The sequence below is a fragment of the Leuresthes tenuis genome, unplaced genomic scaffold (assembly GCF_036924035.1).
Source record: "Leuresthes tenuis unplaced genomic scaffold, fLeuTen1.0.hap1 SCAF_21, whole genome shotgun sequence".
NCBI lineage: Eukaryota > Metazoa > Chordata > Actinopteri > Atheriniformes > Atherinopsidae > Leuresthes > Leuresthes tenuis.
In genome coordinates this window covers 97,743-121,368 of record NW_027325375.1, presented here as the reverse complement: position 1 = coordinate 121,368, position 23,626 = coordinate 97,743, and the positions used below count along the sequence as shown (strand labels likewise).

Sequence of the window (23,626 nt, the reverse complement as noted above, 5' to 3'; positions counted from 1 at the left end):
CCTGCTGTACTGGGCTGTCTCCTGGTATCTCCTCCATGCTCTGGACTCTGTGCTGAGGGACGCAGCAAACCTTCTTGCCACAGATGCATTGATGCTTCATCCTGGATGAGCTGCACCACCTGAGCAGCTTCTGTGGGCTGCAGACACCGCCTCATGCTGCCTCTGGGGGGGAGAACACTGACAAAATGCAAAAGTGACCAAAGCATCAGCCAGAAAGGCTGAGAACAGAGAAATGGTCTGTGGTCACCACCTGCAGAACCACTCCTTTATAGGGTTGTCTCATTCCCACCTGGTGTCTGTTCCATTTGCACAACAGCAGGAGAAACTGATTCACCATCAGTGTTGCTTCATAACTGGACAGGTTGGTTTCACAGAAGTGTGACTGACTTGGAGTTAGATGGTGTTGTTTAGGTGTTGCCCTTATTTTTGTGGAGCAGTGTGTATATATATATATATATATATATATATATATATATATATATATATATATATATATATAATGTTTGTGTGTGTATGTATGACACCACTGACAGGATGGAAACAGTGTTCTCAGTAAACATCTCATTTCTCCTAAGGCTGACAACAACTACAACAGTTACTGCAGTACAAACTCACTTCTGACTGATCAATCAGCTTAAATAGGTAGAAAAGTTATATGCATGCACACCAATATGAATTGTTAATTTTCTATGACCTGCTGTTTGGAGTTTCCCGTTACACTGCAGTTCATGTACTGTTCTGCAGATGTTGCCCTTTCTGAGCCTTTCTCAGGCAGGTCTAAATGAATGCTGAGGAACATGAATGGAAAGGTGACTAAAGACAGAATGAATCACTCTAAGACACTGATGAAGACATTAGTGTTACAGATTATGTGTGAAAAGGTCAGACATGTAAATGGAATCTATTCAACGGTGGCCTTGAAATGACATTTAGTTGATTTGGTGCTCTATGAATGAAATATATCCAGCCTAAAGAAATGGACCTTGTACAGAGGAACAAACAGGAAGTTTCTCTCAATCTTTTTAGCACCAACTCGTCAGATTAATTAACTGATTTAAGTAAGTCCTTCAAATTTCTGTTTCTAAAATCTTTTTTCTTCATCTGTGGCAACAGGACACAACAGTAGATATGTGCTGTGAGTACAGTAGTTACATCTGCAATATTTGTTTAAAACATGTTTAAAGACTGAGAGCCACTGTGTGTTTTATGACATTTGGACTGTTAAAAAAAACAGATTTTGATTGATTTTTCTGCCCAGGATTTTTAGGGCAGGTATAAAATCAGGGATTCATTCCACATATATGATGCATTTTTTGAAGGGCAGCAGTAAAGTACAGCAGTGTAGATGTTAGGAGGATACAGGACTGTCTGTGTGCATTCATACAAACCATGAATATATCTGATGAACAGCCAACTCTGCACAGTGAAGGCTGAAGGCCTCAGAGCAGAGAGCACCCCTCACTTCTTTAAAATGATCAAAGCTGGGTTTATCTACGGAGTAATCGCTCATATTTGGCTGGATGGTTAAGAAAAAGGTTTTGTGTCATGTGACTAACGTAGAACACAATATTTATTTATTCACTTTGAAAATGATTATGAAAATAACAGGAAACCATAGATATGATACCACATGTCAGACTTCTTATAGTAATACAGAAAACAAGGAAACACTCATTTCAGATTAAATTGGGCAATAAATGCTTGGTCCGATGAAGCTCAAACCTGTATTAACCAGAATTATGTTTACTCAGATTACTAAAGAAGCACTCCCCACAATTTATCTGAATGCTGCACAAAACAGTAACAAATCACAAGCTTAAGCAGCTGAGGCAAAGATAAAAGCTATTGGAGTTAGGAAGTAATGTGACCCTGAACCCTGCAGGTCAACAAACTGCATTCAGCTGAAACCTGACAAAGTGTTTTATCTGCCACGGCCTAAAGTTAGTGTGTGTTTGGAAGAAACGCAGTCAAAAGTAAAAATCCTTTTCTTCTGAACAAGGTGGCATAATATGGACCAAATGAAGCTGCATTAGAAAGATAAACATGAGTTTAAATAAACTGTAAGAATACTGAGACCAGAAAAGTGTTCTGATCTCCTTCGTTCTCCTTCAGGCTGGAATGAAAACTAAAGGCCGATAGAGACGAGGCTCAGACAGGATGGGTCACTTTTCTGTTGTAAAAGCACTGCCATCCATGTTTTTTGGTTAATGTTTTTCTCTTGAGACCAGGGGGTCAGATGAGGATCTCCACCATGTCTGCGTCGACCTCCTGTTGGGTAGGTGGAGCTGAAGGATGAGCTTGTTGCTCTGGATGGGATTGGACAGGAAACCTCCGCTCGAGGATGCTGCTGTGAAACACTGGGACATCTGCACAAAAATGACAAACACCGTTATAAACAGCTAAAAAATGACGAGTCAGCATTATAAACAGCTCAAAAATGATGAGTCAGCATTATAAACAGCTCAAAAATGATGAGTCAGCATTATAAACAGCTCAAAAATGACGAGTCAGCATTATAAACAGCTCAAAAATGATGAGTCAGCATTATAAACAGCTCAAAAATGATGAGTCAGCATTATAAACAGCTCAAAAATGATGAGTCAGCATTATAAACAGCTCAAAAATGACGAGTCAGCATTATAAACAGCTCAAAAATGATGAGTCAGCATTATAAACAGCTCAAAAATGATGAGTCAGCATTATAAACAGCTCAAAAATGATGAGTCAGCATTATAAACAGCTCAAAAATGATGAGTCAGCATTATAAACAGCTCAAAAATGATGAGTCAGCATTGCTTCAATACAATCTGTCTGTAAACTGTTGTTGTAGATTGGAAGTTCCTCTTATTCTGCAACCTGGAAAACAGCCAGTGGGACTGAATCACATCAGCAAAACGCTACCTTCAATCATTCTGCATGGACTGAATATGATGCGGTCATTTGTCCTGGTTTATAGACTAAATGATAGAATCACCAGTGTTGGAGGGTCACAGTCAGATACTCATTCTGGTGTCACAGCTTTTATTTCCAAATTCATAACTTTGTAAAACAGAACATAAGGAACAATTTCTCTACTTGACACTTAAAATAAACGTGTTGTCTGATAAACCGGAGGACTGATACTACAACTGATACAGAAAGATTCGACTGAGCATCGTCTCTAAAAAAAGACGATTCAACTCACAGATGAAAGAAAAACTGCTTTCAGTCCTTTATAAAGCATCAAAGCTGAGCGTTCTCTGCAGATTCTTCAGATATCGTGTAAACACTTAGTGAAGAAAACAGGAAACGCACTGATCAGGTGGAACAGCTGATTGTTTCCTGACAGAGGCGCCTCGAAAACGTGTTAAATTTATTATTTAATTTATTCATATTTCCCCACTTTAAGAAATAGTGACTGGCAGATAGTGTGCGCTGACCTGCTAAGCGGTCGGGGATGTAAACTGGGCTGGTTCTGGACAGCAGAGCCGGCAGGGTCATACTCTGAGAGGCGCTGGTCTTGCTGCTGTCCTGACACTGATTCTTATCAGTCTGCATGCAGCTGTCCCTGCTGCCTGTCTTCGAGTGGCCTGCAGTCATTGGGGTTGAAGAAAGTACCGGCGAAGGGGATGAAGAGATTGACTCTGTCCTCAGAGACTCTGTCCGACACTCTGGACCCAGCAGAACCCCTTAAGAACCCAGAAAACAGATTTTCATCAAAAACAATCAGACCATTGATAATTCATCAACCAAAGTTCCATATCAGCTGCCAAAGACCTTTTCTGACATTACTCCCACAGGAATGAATGTGTTAGACATCATCTGCGAATGATTTCCACTCAGGCCTCTTTGTCCAAACTTTACACAGCAGCCTCACTGGGTTGGTCCGGCTTAATGCTTAATGCTTAATGCTTTCTACACAGCACAAGTCTAAAATGCACATGCTCACCTTAACGGATGGTGTAACTCAGTCTAACTAAGTCTCAGTTTGGTATATAATCTGCTAAATCAAATAAATACTGATGCTGTGAAAACTTAAAAAGGTTTTTTATTATCTGGAGCAGCTCCTCGGTCAGTACTTCAGCTCCACTGAACACAGATGCTGTGAAAGGTATATGAAGATATTCTGAGGTGATCCTTTGCATTCTTGGTGTTTTACATCATTGTGTCATGTGAACCGTTACTGTAGGAACACGCTCCCTGTGAAAGGAGTGTGGTGATACTGTTCTTTGCTCTCCTCTACACCACTGCAGGTGAATCTGAATGAAGCAACAAGAAACGCAGATGAATGTGACCAACGTCGAGGTGATTTAATGTCCTAGTTTTAACTCATGATGTCAGTTTTCTCACATCTGAAGGGGGCTTATGTGTCACATCTGAAAAAAACAGCTGCTTCTCACCCAGGCTGCCCTTCCAGCTGGAGTCCTTGCGTTCTTCTGTGATTGGTGAGCTACTTAGCCCGAGATTGTGTGACAGAAGCCCTGAGCCACCAGAGCCTGAGTTGGAGATGGACATTAGAGATTTGGATGGCCTCATCGCAGATTGGGCATCGGACTTGATGGGCTCTTTCCTGGAGCGCTGGTGCAGCACCTTGATCATGGCATCCTTCTCAATAATCTGGGCATGGAGATTCTTTATCCTGGATAGAGGGGAGCAGAGACTCTAGGTTACTACATGACAGTGAGTGAATAACTGAGACTTGCTCCAGTTCCAGAAAAACTGTGACACTAAATGCAAAATGTAATAGCAGCTATACAGATAAAAAAAGGTTTGGATGGGGCCAACAAAAGGCTGGAGAAGTAAGAAGTACTAAAACAGCTGGAGGAACACGGTGCAACTGGTGACAGGTCAGTAACATGACTGGCTATAAAAAAGAGCACCTCAGAGAGGCAGAGTATCTCAGAAGTACAGATGAACAGAGGGTCCGACTTTACAAAAGAAACTGCATCTACAAAATGCTCGGGGGTTGGGGGAGTGGGGATGTTTTCTGCCTTTTGAAATGTAATAATTTATGTGCTGGGAATATTTTGATACCATTTTTCTTTTTCCAACTGTCCTTTTAGGTACTTGGGGGGGGTCAGATGGCCTGATAAGATACAAAAAGGTCTTGGAGCAGGAGACCTTCTTCTACCACTTCATGGACATGGCTTTTGTGAATGCATTTTGCACAAAGAACATGGCAGAAACAGAGGTGAGGTTCCTGTGCACCAGAAGGCATTCAGGGAGACCTCAGCCTTGGAGTTGGCAGAGACGGGTCGACCACCTCAGCTGAGCCCGGACCATCTCTTGCCAGTCATCACAAACCTGTGCACGTATCAGGACGCAGCACAGCTGGAGGTGCAGACAGTGCCAGACCAAGGCTCCTGTGAAGTGTAGCACATGTGAGGTGCCCCTGTGCTGCCAACAGCACATAATGTCGATAGAAATTGTGAATAGTGTTCAGTGTTGTGTGATGTCATTATTTATGCATATAAACTAATTGCATTTTGACCAAACTATTTGTTTGGACTTTTATTGTATGCACTAAGCTCTGATTGTTTGTGCTTCTGTTACTCTTTGTCAGTAATACTGACAGAGGATCTGGATGTAGGACAGGACAGTCCCAGGTGTAACCTTTCATTAGAGCCCAAGATCACGACTCAATGTTGAAGTGTTCAGGAATGGCAGCCTTTTTTTAATTTGGCGTTATATAAATAAAACTGAATTAAATTGAATTGAACTTGTCTTATTTATTTATTCTTTGGCCAAAGATTAAATTAAGTGTAAAAAAATATCTTGCTGTAGCATTCAGTGTGGTGCTTTAAGATGACAACATTTAACAGGTGTTAATTCTTTCTACTCAATGTTTGCCCATTTATAAAGCAGTAACAATAAAAAAATATAAAAAATCAAAAAACACCAACACCTTTATACGGCCACAGATTAAAATGAGAAAATGAATAAGTTGGCCATTGCTTTGCATCTCATGCACTGAGCTTCACATGCAAAAATATGAGTATTTTTCCTGTAGTTCATCTGGATGGATCTGTTGTAAACAAAGAAACTGGTGCTGACTGGTCCAGTCTTTGGTGCTCATCATAGTGCTGACTAGTTGAATGTTTGAAGAGAGAAGGTGATCGACCAATGATGATAATTCCCTATATAATCTGAGACTGTGTAAGAAGAACATAAAAACACAGACCCTGGCCTTCCCCATCTCTCTTCCAATCAATCTATGCTGGAAGGTTGGGAGGAGAGCGAGTGTATAATAATACGTGAGTATGGGGAGTGAAATGTAACACAAATCCAATGGAAACACATCTGAGGCTAAGATAAAGAAAAAGTCCCGGCCAGATGCTAGTTTTAGCTCTCAAAAAGAGGACATGTAAAAAGGACATCTGGTCACCGTAGATTATGACATTACCAGAACTAGGTATTGAAGAGGCTGTCTATATTTTGGTATTTACCTGCTTTCCATGTCCAGACAACGCCGATTGGCCATGAGAATCTCCTCCTCTTCCTTCTGAATTCGAGCCTCCACAGAGGTATCATAGCTGCTGCTTGGGGAGTGGTTGATCCCTGCTACGGATGTATCCCTGCAGGACACAAATCAAAGTAAAAGTCAAAAGAGTTTTGGTTCCTTCATTGATCATCATGAGAGCATCTTTGCGTTTTATTGTTATTACAATTGAATTCAACTTTATCAAAGCCTTTAAGAAAACAAATAAAAGGCTGACATGTGCAGGGAACCCTTGGACTGTTCATAGTGGTAAATCCTTGGCAACAAGTATGACAGTGTGTTTTAATTCAAGAGGTGTGCCAAACCCAACATTCTGAAATATATGGACAGCATTTATAGAGAGCTTTCCAGTGAAAAACCAAAATGACCAGATTTTACACCCAAAACACAAATGCCAGATCACTTTATGACAAAACTTTGAGAATTCCTTTGTTTTTTCCTTAAATAGCCATGGTTCAAGAGAAAAAAGTTGCAGTTCAATTCAGACAGACTGCTACACAACTATCACTTTGTTGTGTTGTTTCCAAACTTGTTCCAAAATTTTTAATGAGAATAAATTATTAAAGAAATTTCAGTGGGAATGTTGAGACTGTGCAATGAAGATAAACTACTCTGGGTAAGGGATACCTGCCCCTCAGGAAAGATGGGACAACAAACACATAACACCAGGCCAGGGATACCTGCTGAGAGAGAGAAACACAAGTTAATAACAACAATGATGTCATCTGTACATGGAGGGAGGAGAGGTGCATCATGGGAGCTCCCCCAGCAGGCTGGGCCTATAGCTGCAGAACTATGGGATGTTTCAGGCTCACCTGAGCCATCCCTAACTATAAGCTTTATCAGAAAGGAAAGTTTAAGCCTAACCTTAAAGGTAGAGAGGGTGTCTGCTTCCTGAAGCCAAATTGGCAGCTGGTTCCACAGAGAGGGGCCTGATAACTGAAGGCTCTGCCTCCCATTCTGCTTTTAGGGGCCTGATAACTGAAGGCTCTGCCTCCCATTCTGCTTTTAGGGGCCTGATAACTGAAGGCTCTGCCTCCCATTCTGCTTTTAGGGGCCTGATAACTGAAGGCTCTGCCTCCCATTCTGCTTTTAGGGGCCTGATAACTGAAGGCTCTGCCTCCCATTCTGCTTTTAGAAACTCTGGGAACCACAAGGAAACCTGTAGCCTGAGAGCAAAGTGCTCTGTTGGGGAAATATCCAACTGTGAGATCTTTAAGATATGATGGAGCTCGGTCATTAAGAGCTTTATATGTGAGGAGAAGAACCTTAAATTCTATTCTGAATCTAACAGGGAGCCAATGAAGAGAAGCTAAAACTGGAGAAACATGATCTCTGCTGTTAGATCTCAGCAGAACTCTGCAGTTTCTCTGCATCACCCTGAGACAGGATGTTCCTGATTTTAACAATATTACGAAGGTGAAAGAAGGCAGAAACCTGTTTTATATGAGAGTCAGAGGACAGATCCTGGTCAGAAATAACTCCAAGGTTCCTCACTGTAGTACTTGAAGCCAAGGAAATACCATCTAGAGTAACTATATAACTAGATAATTTCTCCCTGAAGCGCTCAGGTCCAAAGAGAACAACTTCAGTTTGTCTGAATTTAGAAGCAGAAAGTTATGAGTCATCCAGGTCTTTATGTCTTTAAGACAGGCTTGTAGTCTGACCAACCTATTGGTTTCATCTGGTTTCATAGATAAGTACAGCTGAGTATCATCAGCATAACAATGGAAATTTATGCCATGCTGTCTGATAATGTTACCTAATGGAAGCATGTATAAAGTAAAAAGAATTGGTCCAAGCACAGAACCCTGAGGAACTCCATGACTTACTCTGGTGTTTGAGGAAGATTCTTCATTTCCAAGAACAAACTGGAATCTATCAGATAAATATGACTTAAACCAGCCTAATGCAGTCCCTTTAATCCCAATAACATGTTCAAGTCTCTGTAACAGAATGCTGTGATCGATCGTATCAAATGCAGCTCTGAGATCCAACAGGACAAGAAACAAGTCCGCTATCAGAGGCTAAGAGGAGATCATTGGTAACTTTCACCAGTGCTGTTTCTGTGCTATGATGAACTCTGAATCCTGACTGAAACTCTTCTAACAGATTATTTCTGTGGAAATGATCACAAAGTTGAGCTGCAACTATTTTTCAAGAACTTTAGACAAAAAAGGGAGATTGGATATAGGTCCATAATTAGCTAATACTGAATCAAGAGTAGGTTTTTCAACTAAAGTTTGTAGTAGAAAAGTTAATTATTTGTTGTTATTCAACTTTTTTATATACTTTTCTATCTATGTAGAAGTGTTTTCTTTATGCATGTTTAACTCTAGTGTTCGTGTGTTAGTATAGTGCATTCCTAAGTGACAGGAGTGGTTTCTGGAATTGTTTGAAGAGACAGATTTGTTTTACAACTTGGAAGTGGCAAATCCAATTCTTGATCGTGAAGTACTTAAATACTGAGAGACCTTGCGCTTCTCCATCAGACACATGTAGGAACTCATGCAGACTTCATGGCATTCTGTATTTATCTGACCCCTTTGCAAAGGATATACTAAACATTTGTTAAAATACAGCTTAATTTCAGATTTCCACCACAAGGTTAAATTACAGCAACCTCAAACATTTGTGGCACATAGCCTTTTTGTTAGGTGTGCTGATGAAGGACCCACATGCAGACCAGCAGATGATGAGATGATAACAGGAGGTTGGAGGTGACCTGAACACATTTACTGCTTGAAAACCAAAAAGCGTGGCAGAGCCAGAAATACTGAAAAAAACTGGAGAAAAACGAAAACCAAAACACTGACAAACTATAACAAGAGAAGACAAGACTAACCAGAAGCTCAAATGAAACAAGAAAGTAGAAACTGAACAAGAGGTTGTAAAAGTGAGGAGATGACTGAGATAAAACTGGTTGCTTAAATACTGTGGAGAACTGATTAGTGAATGGAACTGAGACAATTAACACAGCTGAGTTAAACATGAAGACCACAGAACAGAATAAATGAAAACAAAAACACAACAAAAAATAGAATAACTGAAAAAATTAACCAAAGTCCAACCCGAACACTTTCAAATCCAATGTCAAAATGTTGATCAAGGGGGTAATCTGCAATCTGGTTGAGATCAGGTCTAAAATACATGTTGATGGTTTAGATTAAACTATTAAAGTTTGACTGGACAGAAGCCGTTTAAATACAAATCAGGTCCTAAAGATACTTCTGAAGCTGCTCTACTTGATGATACATGAGTGATAATAATGGGAAGGATTCCATTAATCTTCTCTCTGATAGAAACAATTTAATTGATGAAGAATCTCATGAAATCATCACTGCTGAGAGTTAAAGGAATACATGGCTCAACAGAGCTCGGACTCTTTGTCAGCCTGACTACAGCGCTGAAAAGAAACCTGGGATTATTCTGGCTACAGCGCTGAAGAGAAACCTGGGATTATTCTTATTCTCTTCTATCAACGATGAATAATAAGCAGTTCTAGCTTTATGAAGGGCTTTCTTATATGTTATTAAACTATCTTTCCAGATTAATTGAGACTCTTCTAAATTAGAGGAACGCCACTGTCTCTCCAGCTTTCTTCAGTCTGCTTTAAAGCAGTTGTGAATTATACCAAGGAGCCAACCTCCTCTGACTGATTACCTTCCTTTTCAGAGGGGCAACATTGTCCAGTGTTGTACGCATTGAAGCTGTAGTGCTGTCAACAAGAGAGTCAAGTTCTACTGGAGTAAAATTTAGGTAGCCGTCCTCTGTCTGTAAGCTAAGAGATTTAACACTGGATATACTGAATACAGCTCTGAGCACACATGTTTTCATCTCCCTTAGTGTTTCTTGTCTGGACCCCGACCCAATATGTATATATATATATATATGTATATATATACATATTGGTCCAATATGACAAGAAAACCAACCTGTGAAATCATTATTCCTTGAGAGAACTAGGGTGTCATATAAAGAAATGGGTAGAACTTACAAGTTCACCCTAGAATTGCATAAAAAGAGCAGTGCACAGTTTTCAGCTGTAGAGAACTTTGTTATATTTCTTTGTGTGAAAATAACTGCATTCTATCTCCGGTGTCTTATGACAACAGCAAATTAGAAACTGCCTTTTTAATTCAAAATACTGTAACTGTTAACATAAATCCAAAACTTTCCCACTGCAGAAACACACACCTCTGAGTTGCAACAGATGATGCAGCATCCAGGGCAAACTGCCTCATTACACTCTCCTCCAAGTACTTCTGCTCCCACTTGGTCATGTCAGCCTCCAGAGCCAGAATTCGCTCCTCTTTCTCTCTGAGGTGCTCCATTAAGGCTGTGGCATTATACTCAGATGGGACCACACCACTGGTCTGAGACATTCCCTGACGCTGAGAGGGTTGAATGTGGCAAGAAGAAAAAAAATGGAAGCAATAGCTTATTATTCTCATTATTATGATCATGGCTTATTACACAGAATATCGAACCCTTTCAAAGGTATTTATTTTATCACAACATTTGATGATGAAAAAAGGCAACAAGATGAAAGAAGTGCTTCAATAAAACATTTCAGATCACCAAGAAAATGGTGCAAAATTAATTAATCACATGGTCCTATTTACAAAGCTCTGTGCTTTCAACTCACTTCTGATTACAGCGTTATGTGTTTGATATGACTGTGTTACTGATGTTGGACCTCAGCCACTGATAATACTGAACATCACATCATGCACGACAGGCTGAAATACTGGGTCGGTATATCAGCATCTGCCTTGAAATGGTTTTCCTCATTTTCCTCATTATTGATGATTCATTGTAACTACGCGCTAAATGTGCTTTTCTGTTAAGTTTTTACTTAGTTTAGCTTAGACCAGTTTTTCTCAATTCCGGTCCTCATGACCCTCCATCCTGCATGTTTTCGATGTTTCCCTCCTCCACCAAACCTGATTCAAATGAATGGCTCCTTATCAGGCCACTGCAGAGCTTGGTAATGAGCTGATCATTTGAATCAGGTGTGGTGGAGGAGGGAAACATCGAAAACATGCAGGATGGAGGGTCATGAGGACCGGAATTGAGAAACACTGGCTTAGACCATAGTTAAACACATGAATCAATTGTATGGGATATTTGAAACTCCCTGTATTTTTGTACTTTTTTGTTAGTTTTTTAACTTCTAAATGATCTCAGTTTTGCCACCGCAGCAGTTAGTAGCATTAGGAGATAGAAAAACAGTTTCTGAATGTTCTGCAATTATTGGGGGGATGTCTGTTGCATTGTTCAGGGACAGGTGTGAATGGGACAGGTGCAAATGGTCTTGAATGTGAACCTGTCAGTGCTCTGTGGGGGTGCATGTGTTCCTTTTATTATGATAAACATCTTGGCAGTATCAGAGAAGGAAAAGAAGGACAAACTCTGGAAACTCAGACCATGGCTGATCTGATTCGGGGAGAAATGCCTGCAGGTGGTACCTCAGACAGTTCTGCTCCCAACTAAAAACAACGTTGCCCCTAAAAACTTACTAAAATGTAAAAAATCTGAAAACTCTCTCATTTCTACATCAGAGGCCTTCAAATTTTAAACCCATGTTGCTAATTTATTTCTATATCTAGGTCTTACAGGGTTAAACCCTATGGATTAAGAATGGGATGCCCCTTAAATTTATATGCATGTAAAGGAAGATGAGCCAATACTTTTGGCAATATAGTGTCTTTAAGTGCAGATGTGATCTTTCATGTTTGTGCTGGTTTCTGTTCTGGTACATAAGTTTCCACCTGTTGGTCTGTAAATGTAGTGGATTATGTGTGTATATATGTGTGTGTATTCATTTTATATTATATTATAATAACTCACTCCTGAGTAACACTCAGTGCGGTTACATGCATGCCATCGGATCGGATTAATGGCTAAATTACAATAAGATTGAGTTATTCAGTTCATGTAGACACCTTAATCTGACTAAAATCGGGTTACTCACGATCGAATTAAGACCCCGAGATAACTCCGGGGTCGTCACCCGGAAGTCGAAGGAGACGATATATAACACTAGCTGATGGTCTCTATTTTTAATGGAAAGTCATTTAGCAGAATCCGAGTGTGTTACCTGCTGCATGCGCAGTGACTCGAGCTCTCTTTCCAGTCTTGTACGGAGTCTGTGTTCAAGCTGCTCTCGCTTTTCACATGCTGCCTGCAGCTGAGCCAGTGCCTGCTGCATCCTCTCTACTTTCTCCACGTAAACCTGCTTTTTCTTCAGCTAAACACAAAAATACAGACAAAAATAAACTTGTGTTAACATAAACACTTCATCTGTGCTGATTTATTTATCATAATGGAGGATTATCTTGAAACAGAAATGAACCATTATCTGAAATGTTACTTACTTTTTAATGGGTTTTACATACTGAATGTAATTCCAGTAATTGGGTGGAAGCTGATAAAAACTGTTGAAACTGTCAGAAATAATGACAGACTTTTTCTGACCTTAAACCTTTTGGTATGATCCGTTATTGGCAACTACATTTTTCTGCAAACAACTGTTTTAAACTCAAATTTAAAATTGATTTTACAGTCATTCTTTAAATAATCTTCAACTAAAGTCTGTTTGCCTCGATTAATATCACAATCTCCTAATCTTTAGTCCATCTTCATTTATTAAATTCAATTAATATTTATTTATATTGCAGTCTACAACAAAGCCATTTATAATACAATCAAATCCAGTCCATTATGATCCAAATTAAATATACAGATCAGATAAATAAATAAATGGTGGTTAAGATACCCGGTTGTTAGTGTTACTCTGCTCAGACTCATAGGAGACGTGCTTGTTTCCTGCTGTTTCCATAGCGATAGCGGTGCACCAGAGAAATTTATACATATGTGGTTTCCCCCCGGGTTCTCCGGCTTCCTCAGACTGTCCAAAAACATGCATGTTAGGTTATCTGGTGACTCTAAATTAACCCTAGGAGTTAGTCTGGGTGGTTGTGTGTCTCTGGGTTGTCCTGTGATGGACTGCAAACCTGTCCAGAGTGTACCCTGCCTCCTGTCAAACAACAGTTGGGATAGGCTCCAGCGACCTTGAATTGGATTAAGCGGCTATAGAAAATTGATGGATGGAATTATCGGAGATTAATCGAATCCCAAGAATCTTAGCTTTCCGGTTGGTGTGAGCATGTATAGCTGTATGTTGCTTCTGCACTTATTTGTTGAAAACACTTCAGTACACAGCAACAATTTGTAGAATTGAAGAGAAACAGCTCATGACGTGCTGGTGATCCACAATGAGAATTGTCATTAAATGTTTATAATATGACCAAAACTGACCGAGCTCCATCACATCTTAAAGATCTCACAGTTGGATATTTCCCCAACAGAGCACTTTGCTCTCAGGCTGCAGGTTTCCTTGTGGTTCCCAGAGTTTCTAAAAGCAGAATGGGAGGCAGAGCCTTCAGTTATCAGGCCCCTAAAAGCAGAATGGGAGGCAGAGCCTTCAGTTATCAGGCCCCTAAAAGCAGAATGGGAGGCAGAGCCTTCAGTTATCAGGCCCCTAAAAGCAGAATGGGAGGCAGAGCCTTCAGTTATCAGGCCCCTAAAAGCAGAATGGGAGGCAGAGCCTTCAGTTATCAGGCCCCTAAAAGCAGAATGGGAGGCAGAGCCTTCAGTTATCAGGCCCCTAAAAGCAGAATGGGAGGCAGAGCCTTCAGTTATCAGGCCCCTAAAAGCAGAACGGGAGGCAGAGCCTTCAGTTATCAGGCCCCTAAAAGCAGAACGGGAGGCAGAGCCTTCAGTTATCAGGCCCCTAAAAGCAGAATGGGAGGCAGAGCCTTCAGTTATCAGGCCCCTAAAAGCAGAATGGGAGGCAGAGCCTTCAGTTATCAGGCCCCTAAAAGCAGAATGGGAGGCAGAGCCTTCAGTAATCATGCCCCTAAAAGCAGAATGGGAGGCAGAGCCTTCAGTTATCAGGCCCCTAAAAGCAGAATGGGAGGCAGAGCCTTCAGTTATCAGGCCCCTAAAAGCAGAATGGGAGGCAGAGCCTTCAGTTATCAGGCCCCTAAAAGCAGAATGGGAGGCAGAGCCTTCAGTTATCAGGCCCCTAAAAGCAGAATGGGAGGCAGAGCCTTCAGTTATCAGGCCCCTCTCTGTGGAACCAGCTGCCAATTTGGCTTCAGGAAGCAGACACCCTCTCTACCTTTAAGATCAGGCTGAAACTTTCCTTTCTGATAAAGCTTATAGTTAGGGATGGCTCAGGTGAGCCTGAAACATCCCATAGTTCTGCTGCTATAGGCCCAGCCTGCTGGGGGAGCTCCCATGATGCACCTCTCCTCCCTCCATGTACAGATGACATCATTGCTGTCATTAACTTGTGTTTCTCTCTCTCAGCAGGTGTCTCTGGCCTGGTGTTACGCTGCTTGTTGTCCCCTCTTTCCTGTCCTCTCAGCCCCAGCTGGTCCAGGCAGATGGACCCTTCCTGGTTCTGGTTCTGGTTCTGATGGAGGCTTCTTCCTGTTAAAAGGGAGTTTTTTTCTTGTCTCGTGCAGCTCAGGACGGGAGATTGGATCAAAGAGAAGTTTAAATATAACCTGTTGGTTTCCTTAGCTAAACAACTTTGTTTTTTTCATTGACATTATATGAAAACAGTTTTAATGATTATAACAAACTGAAGTGGCTTTATTTCAATAAACTTGAATTGAACTTGTTTTATTTTGTCTTCATTGTCCCCTATGATAAGATGTTGCTGTGAATTAGCACTCTATAAATAAATGGAATTACTTCATAAGTAATTAAAACAGAGAAAGCATAAGATTAATAAATGAGTAGAAGCAGGACTGTGTATTGAATATTAACATGTGGATTAATAAACCCTGATTATAATAGTCTTATAAAGAACATGAGTCTGCCATAGATTCCTATTCACACGTCATTATCAACAGCTTCTACTAGCATGAGAAGCTACAAATGCAAAAACAAAGCAGGAGCACAGTGACACACGACCAAAGGGCTTTGTTAAGATTCTCCCTTCACAGTCTGAACAAGCTGCCACTGTGTTTCTGTGCATCTTCAAGACAATGAATCAGTCAGTGGGTAACATGAGTGCCATCGGATCGGATTAATGACAAGATTACAATAAGATTGAGTTATTCAGTGCATGTAGACACCTTAATCTGACAAAAAAAACAGATCGGATCGGGTTACTCACGATCGGATTAAGACCCCGAGATAACTCGATCCAAACGTGCACGTAGACGACAGAAGCTCGTGGTGGATCGGGTCGAGCGTTCTGCGCATGCTCGAGATTTTTGTTGTTGTCGCCGTCAGAAAGAAAGAAACAAGGCGATGGAGAATGTTGTGCATCTCTGTGCCATAACCAGCTCATCACAGATGGAGAGGGACGCAGCTTCATCTCGCTCTGCGTTCTCCATCTTTCTGAATGCCTGAGTTTGTTGTTGTTGGCGGTGAAGACGTCAACAGGAAGTGGCTCTATTAGCGATAGCTGAAATGGGGACAGCGCCACCTATGGTACCGGGGTATGACACGCTTTGTGCCAGTGATTCCATTCATTCACCTCCATATATCCAAGGATAAGGAGCAGAACCTAACTGTAGCTGTGATCCAGTTAATCTCATCATGTGGACCCACTGAGTGTGATTTGGCGGTTCGCTCGTCAACCTTTTATGAATTTCCATTTGATAAATACTGTCTGAACTGAACTGAATTGGAGTTAATTGAATTGGACTGTATAATTTCACTTGAATTCATCACTGTAAAATGCCATGATATCACTTTTTATGCTAACTGCTGTTGAATAAATCAAGTGAACTTAAGGGTTAACTGTCAACATGTGACATCATGAGTTTATTTTAAATCAGAGAATGTGGCTGCTGTTGAGACTTCCTACCTTAAATCTGACCATGTATTGTCTGATAAATACTGGAACAAGTAGTCCGCACAAGCATTACATCTGAAATCTTACCTCCTCCTCCAGTTTGACGACTTTGGCCTGGGCATTGTTGAGTGCCTGGTCTCTGATCTCAATGTGTCTCCTCTGATCGTCTGTGGTAGATCGCAGTGCATTTAACTCCATTTCCAATTTCTCTTTTTCACGTAGGATTTCTTTATCTGAACACACAAGAAAATAAATCCATGATCCATTGATGGTAAATGTTGTACAAACTATAAATAACCAGCAAAAATGTATTTATTGTGAGAATAAGAATAAATACTAGGTAGGTAGGATAGGCCAAACCACCTTCACTTCTGTCCATTTTATTCTTTGTGATGGAGTGTATTGAACAGTGTACGTTACACTGATTCCCTTTAAAGCTTAAAACATGTTTACTTCTACTGTTTCAGTAAAACTCTCCTGTCAGATGTCTGTACTTATGTAGCACAAGTCCAGTTCACCACTCTTTTACATTACATGCCACACTCATACAGCACGTCTAGGTCCATATTTAGTCTTAGTCCATCAAAAACAGCTTTTTGTCTCTATCACACACATTCCCACACTGTTGGACACGCAGGTGTAAGTACCACACTACTGATCTTACAACAGATAGCTGCCCCTCCTCCTGAGCCACAGCCACCCCTCAAATAAAACTTGACCAACTTAATTTAACCACCTATCACCATGACAAATTCAAATAAAACACCTCAGACAGAGACTGCAGACAGAGCGCTAACAGTAAAGGAGGAGGATCACAGAGCTGGTTAACAACAGATGGTGGAATCCTGGACCTGGCTGCAGGAACAACTCTAACAGCTCTCTGCTCAGCTTTAAGACTATCCGGGCAGACAGAGACTGCAGACAGAGCGCTAACAGTAAAGGAGGAGGATCACAGAGCTGGTTAACAACAGATGGTGGAATCCTGGACCTGGCTGCAGGAACAACTCTAACAGCTCTCTGCTCAGCTTTAAGACTATCCGGGCAGACAGAGACTGCAGACAGAGCGCTAACAGTAAAGGAGGAGGATCACAGAGCTGGTTAACAACAGATGGTGGAATCCTGGACCTGGCTGCAGGAACAACTCTAACAGCTCTCTGCTCAGCTTTAAGACTATCCGGGCAGACAGAGACTGCAGACAGAGCGCTAACAGTAAAGGAGGAGGATCACAGAGCTGGTTCCTCTCTGCTAAACTTCAACCTTTAACCTCTTTGTAAGCTGATTTATATATTATCAAATTATCCATCTACAGCAAAAGCACATCTTTAATAATAATTAATACTGCAGCAATATAACTTAGCTTTGGGGATTAATATAGTATTACTGAACTGAACTGAACTGAACTGAGTTTAATTGAATATATATAAAATGTGACACTGTCCTTAAACAATAAGTTGATCACAGATCAGCTTCTTTATAACTTTGACTGTCACATCTGTGGGTTTTTTGATTTCTCTGTTATGACTTTAGATTTTTCAGGTTTTTGTTCAGTATTTAGGTTCTTGCCATGTTTTCCTCAGTCACTCTTGCACATCATTAGGTTCATCTATGTCACCTGTCTTTGATCACAGCTGCACTCCATCACCAATCACCTCCCCACAGTATCTTAGTTTCCAGGTTCCCTCGGTTCTTTGCCAGATCCGCACCGTTCATGTTGTCAGGTTGGTCACGGCAAGTCATTGTTCATTTTGTAATCATAGTCGTGTTTTTTCATAGTTCATGTCAGGTCTTGTGTTTTGGAATTCCGGCTAAGCTGTGCTTTTAGTTTTGTGTTAAACCTGAGCCTTTACCCTAACCCTAACCCATCTCTACCACTGGGTTTCAGTATGTAATGCTAAACGTGAGCAAATATTACGCCAGTGCTTTTACACGTTTGTAAAGAACTATTGATTCTTATCAACATTGCTCCAAGGAAATGGAAAAAAGGCTTTTCTATAGGTTTAATTTGTCAGAAAAGTCCACATAACTGGGATTAGAACATTTTGCTGTGAGGTGACAGCGCTATCAGTCACAGATGGACACAGGGTTAAAGAACGCTCTATAGGGACAGCGGATATATAACACCTCAATGCCATATATCAAACCATAAACCTGGACTATATACATAAAACTCCTCTATGGAGACTGAATGTAGGAATTCTAAATAAGACAACAACCATGAAAGAAATAAGAGAGAAATCAGAGGCTGTGGTAATAATAACAGAGATAAGGAGACTGAACCAATAATAGTTTGGGACACTGTTAAAACATGAGAGGCAATCTTTTACAAATAAAATGAAAGGACTAAAGTTGGACAAATTACAACAACAGTTAAGGATCCAAAAAAACAGCAACAACAGATCATAGTGAGGAATGATCACAACAGATAAGAACAATAAGAGAAGACAACATGGCATCTGAAGGGATAGAAAAGAAATCACAATTCACAAAACAAATATTCTATGAACCTGGACCTAAAGCTACAAGTCGCCTCATAACACAAAAAATGAGAAGAACCTATTAGAGAACCAACGAGCAGTGAAATAATATATGAACCAGACATAATTAAACTTTAAAGACAACTATAAGACGCTGTACTCTCCACCAGACTGAGATTAAAAATGACTTCTCCCCTCCATGAGGCTCTAATAACAAAAGAAGAACTGGACAAAGCAATCGGTAAAGTGAAGACTAATAAAAGTCCTGGGAGCGATGGATTTATAAAGGAGTGGTATATGATCTTTAGGGAGGAAGTGTCCTCCTCACTGCAAGAGTCCTTTGACTGGGCACAAAAAACGCTAAACTTCCTCCTGGAAGGAAGCAGGAATCGTCTCAGAAGGCCTTCCCCAGAGTGAGCTCTCAGTCATGAGGCGGATGGGTTTTAACAGTCAGTTCATCAGGTGGATCCAGTCCCTTTATAATGAGCCGGAATTCAAATAAATGGCACTTTAACAGCGAGTTTTACACTATAGAGGCACCTGTTTTTGTTCTGTTCACTGAGGCTTTGGCCCAGGAAATTAGAAAAAATGACAAGAATTAAAGAAAGAACATAAAATAGGACTATTTGCCAATGGCTTTATCACATATCTGAAAAAGCCAGACTCAATACTTCTAAAACTCTTGACGGTTATAGATCGTTTTAGCCTGAAGTCTGATTACAAACTCATTTGAAATAAAACGGGTCCTCTGCACAAACTGCACACCGAGCAGCTTCATCAGACCATAATGACTGTAGCAACAGGAAGGCCATTACCAGGAAATGTTTCACATGAATGGACGTTATTAACGAGATCTACACAATAGGGATAATCTACCAGTCAAAGAAGATGACTTTGAACAAAGGAAATGGATATTATTCAAAGACGAGGGGCGTGTTTCCCAGATCCGCAGCCATGGACAGTACTCTCTCAATTTTATATCACCGTATCTGCCTCATTCATTCTGTTTCATTTCTGATCCGTTGTTTCTTAGGCATCAAATAAATCTAAATAAACAGTATAAAATACTCTCCTCCCTGAATTCTGCCCTCTTGCCACGCGTAACAGGAAGCTGCGTACGTATGAAGCAGCGTGTCCGTCTGTCCCTGCCTGTTGTCATGCGTTCACACATATGTGCATTCACAGATTCTGATGCTGCGTGGCCGGAGGTGATCTGCACCGTGCGCACCACTGAACGTACATGAAGGCGTCGCATAGTTGTTCTGTTCCACTTTCATCCCCAGATGAATCGATCCAAACGAGCTACAGACAGACAGGCTTTAGATTCATTTGTTCAATGAAGACAGAGTTCTGTTTCTGTTACTTTGCTTTGTCACATCAGACACTAAATCAATGGCAAACTTTTGTAAGTTAACCACGACTCTGCATGTAATCAGTTCTTTGAGAACTGCTGGACCGCTGGAGAGGTGCGTTAGGTTTGAGCACCTGAATAGCTGCAACACCCCCCCCCAGCCGATGAGTCTCACTGTGTATTATTAGATGGAGCCCAACTGGGAAAACATGGGCAGAAACTTAGTAACCTTGAAACTGCTGTGTTTTTGGTTAGTTGTGCACGTTCGCATGACAGACATGCAGTTCTTAGAAGTCAGGCACTTTTATTTTTATTTACTTCAATATCAGCCGTTTTAAAGAAACTATTTGACTGAATAAATGATGGTAGGGTTAAAGCTCACGAGGCAAGACAAGGTTATTTGGACATTTCAACAACAAGGCAGTTCAAAGTGATTCCATAAAACATACAGCAAGTAAAAGCAACAGGCATCATGAAGTAAAACCTAAATAAAAGCAGATTTAAAAATAAAGGCAGATAAAAGTTACTGCAGTGTGAGAAGAAGCCTCAGAAACCTTTGATTTAACCAAAGCCAGCAGCAAACAGAAAATGATTTAAGGAAACCAGCGTTAACGTGTGCGTTCACCAAAAAACGCATGAATGTCAGGCGTGGTCGCTACACGTTGTGTGATTACAGGCGTGCAGCAGCGCTTACGCGTGCACGTGAGCGGGGGCCCATTATAAGCCAATGAGGAAACTACGTTACATGTGAGGCGCGGTTTGTGAGGTGAGTGACACCTTCAGTTGATCGCTGTGCACGCAATATGAAAGGATTCTGACGGCATAGTGCACGTGTGTGTGTGTGCACGTGTGTGTGTGCACGTGTGTGTGCACGTGTGTGTGTGTGTGCACGTGTGTGTGTGCACGTGTGTGTGTGTGCACGTGTCACTTACTCTGAGCAAGCAGCTGGGAGATGGTTTTGCGGTTGTCCTCTGAGCCGTCACACTCTTTAGAGGCGAGCTGCTTATTGGCCGTCTCCATGCGCTCTTTAAGACAGCAGCACAGAACAAATACTTAGAAACAAATACAGAAACAAAAAAAAGGTTAGTGGTGTTTATTTTGATAATTTTCTTGTGAAGTGTAAGCATTTCATTAAGTTTGTTCCAGTTTAATGGTTTAGATACACAAGGCAGATCTCCAGAAAGTGATTTAATGTCCATCAAAGTACATCTGCATGTTAACTTTATGTTAGCTCAATGGCTATTCAAATTTTCCACTTTTCCCCATAATTACTGACATTTTTTAATTTGTGTATACTGTAACCAAGATTAGTGGACTGTAAAAGAAAATAGGAGCCACTTCCAGTGTGGTAAATTTCCACTGTGATCACATGAACTGCATCATGATGCTACACCTCCAAGCTCTCACCTCGCAGGTCTCGGTTGAAGTCATGAAGCCGGCGCACCTCCAGCTCCAGTTTGTTCCTCATGGTTTTCTCAAGGGCTTCCCTCTTAGAGGAGGACTTAGCAAGGTTTTCATAGGCCTCTGACACCAGCTGGATCTCTGTTTCCAGCTGCCCACAGACACAAGATAGAAAGAATATACTGAAAATTCTGCTTTTTTTGAGCAGCTACTGGATCTGAAATCTGTTAACAGGTGACTGCTTTCTTATGTTATGGAAGTCATTTATAGTAAGTTTTCTCTGTCTAAAAGTATGCTGAATGAATAATTTGGTTACTGTTACAAATATGCAAGGAGTTTGTTATTTGGTTATTTTCACTGGCATCAGCAAATATAATTTAATTATAAATTAGGTTTATAATCAATTCTCATGTTAAAAAAAAGTCCAACTTAAAGTAAGCTTAACAAAAAGCTAAGTGGCACTTTGGCAGTCCCTTCTTGTGTCAGTATGAAGTAAAAGAAATAGAAAAGTAGGAAAATAATTCAAAGGATTAAGAGAATCTGCATATGAAATAAAAACATTTTTAAAAAGTTTCACTTACAGATTATCAACCAGAGAATAAAGAAACAGAAACCTCACAGAAACAGCTCATTAATACAAGTTTATTTTCCTAAATGAGCATTAAACTAAAAATAGAAATTAAAATCATCACATATCATTGTGATTAAAGCTGTATTAAAGCTGTGAAATGATCAAACAATCCTTTTCTAGATTCTGGATAGTGTAGTGGTATAATTGCCACCTTTCGTGTGACCTGGGTTCAAATCCCCTGCATGAAAGCTACTACCTGCAGTAGGGGTCCTTAGCCAACACCCCCTGACCCTGACCCTACCCGCCTCTTTTGCTGTCCGCAAGAATAGATTAAAAGGCCACGTTAAAGTAAAAAAAAACACAATAAAGTAAAAAAAAACACAATAAAGTAAAAGGGCAGCATGTGCTAAAAAATACAATAGCAGTATACATAATTAAATATGTACAATAGGAAATAACACGTCTGTAGCTGTGCATGTGGGCAGAAGTTGAGTGAAATAATATCTTAAATCTATGAGGTGCAATAATGATACAAGTCCAGTGTGTGCAGTTCCCTGAGGTGCAGAAGTAGTGGAGTATTGTCCATGAAAGTAAGACTTCTGTAACTGAGCATGAATGTAAAAGGTCACCAGAATGCAACAGCAAGGTGCAATAGTACTAATAATACTAATAATACTAATACATTTTATTTAAAGGCACCTTTCATGGCACTCAAGGTCACCTTACAAAACAAGAACAAAAATACTTAAAATCACTAAGAGCAAAGAGAGTTAGAGGGAGTAGGCCTGTTTATAGTGAGATCAAGTCCAACGTGTGCAGTTAGATAGAAGCAGGTGCAGGTAGAAGCAGTGAAATGTTGAAATATTGACTATCACATGGCTGCTATCTGCTGTTTCGGAGTCTGATGGCAGTTGGAAAGAAAGAGTTTTAGAGCCGTGACGTCCTCACTTTCACACTCCTGTCCTCTGCCCTGAGGGTGGGGGTGGTCCCTGAGGATGGAGGCAGCTATTCTGTGGACTCTGCAGTGGGAGATGCTCTGCAGAGAGGGCAATGGTGTCCTGGTGAATATTCGGCTGTCTTCACCACTCTCTGCAGGCGTTTACGGTCCACGGCTGTTGTGCTAACCCTAACCCACCTAACCCTAACCCTAACCCCAACCCTAACCCCAACCCTAACCCAACCCTAAACCCACCATGCAGTAATGCAGTTGGTCAGGGTGCTCTCAACCATGCAGATTTTAGTGGACAAACCAAACTCCCTCAGCCTACTTAGGAAGCTGATTTGTGAGAGGACACTGCTTGCACCATGAGTAATGGTCCATGCAGATTAAGTGCCTTAAAACCAGGCACAATGTTGGTTGACAACATGAGATCTGAACTGGTTAAAAAGCTGCCTAACATTGCATTTTCTGTACTGGGCTCTGGTTCAAATCTCATATCAACCTAAACACTATATGCTGTTATAGCAC

At 40.8% G+C, this 23,626-nt stretch overlaps 1 protein-coding gene across 2 annotated transcripts in view; it reads right to left on the bottom strand.

Annotated features, from left to right (window-relative positions):
* Positions 1-1,585: 1,585 nt before the first annotated feature.
* amot (angiomotin) overlaps positions 1,586-23,626 on the bottom strand; it is a 48,774-nt gene continuing 26,733 nt past the window's right edge. For both annotated transcript variants that reach the window (XM_072375664.1, XM_072375665.1), the window contains exons 4-12: positions 21,594-21,738; positions 21,119-21,211; positions 16,449-16,594; positions 12,582-12,731; positions 10,676-10,872; positions 6,426-6,554; positions 4,380-4,618; positions 3,420-3,668; positions 1,586-2,366 (exon numbers count right to left, since the gene is read on the bottom strand). In XM_072375664.1, coding sequence (XP_072231765.1) covers positions 2,233-2,366; positions 3,420-3,668; positions 4,380-4,618; positions 6,426-6,554; positions 10,676-10,872; positions 12,582-12,731; positions 16,449-16,594; positions 21,119-21,211; positions 21,594-21,738 — 1,482 coding nt within the window. In that variant the 3' untranslated portion in view covers positions 1,586-2,232. The remainder of the gene's footprint in view (positions 2,367-3,419; positions 3,669-4,379; positions 4,619-6,425; positions 6,555-10,675; positions 10,873-12,581; positions 12,732-16,448; positions 16,595-21,118; positions 21,212-21,593; positions 21,739-23,626) is intronic.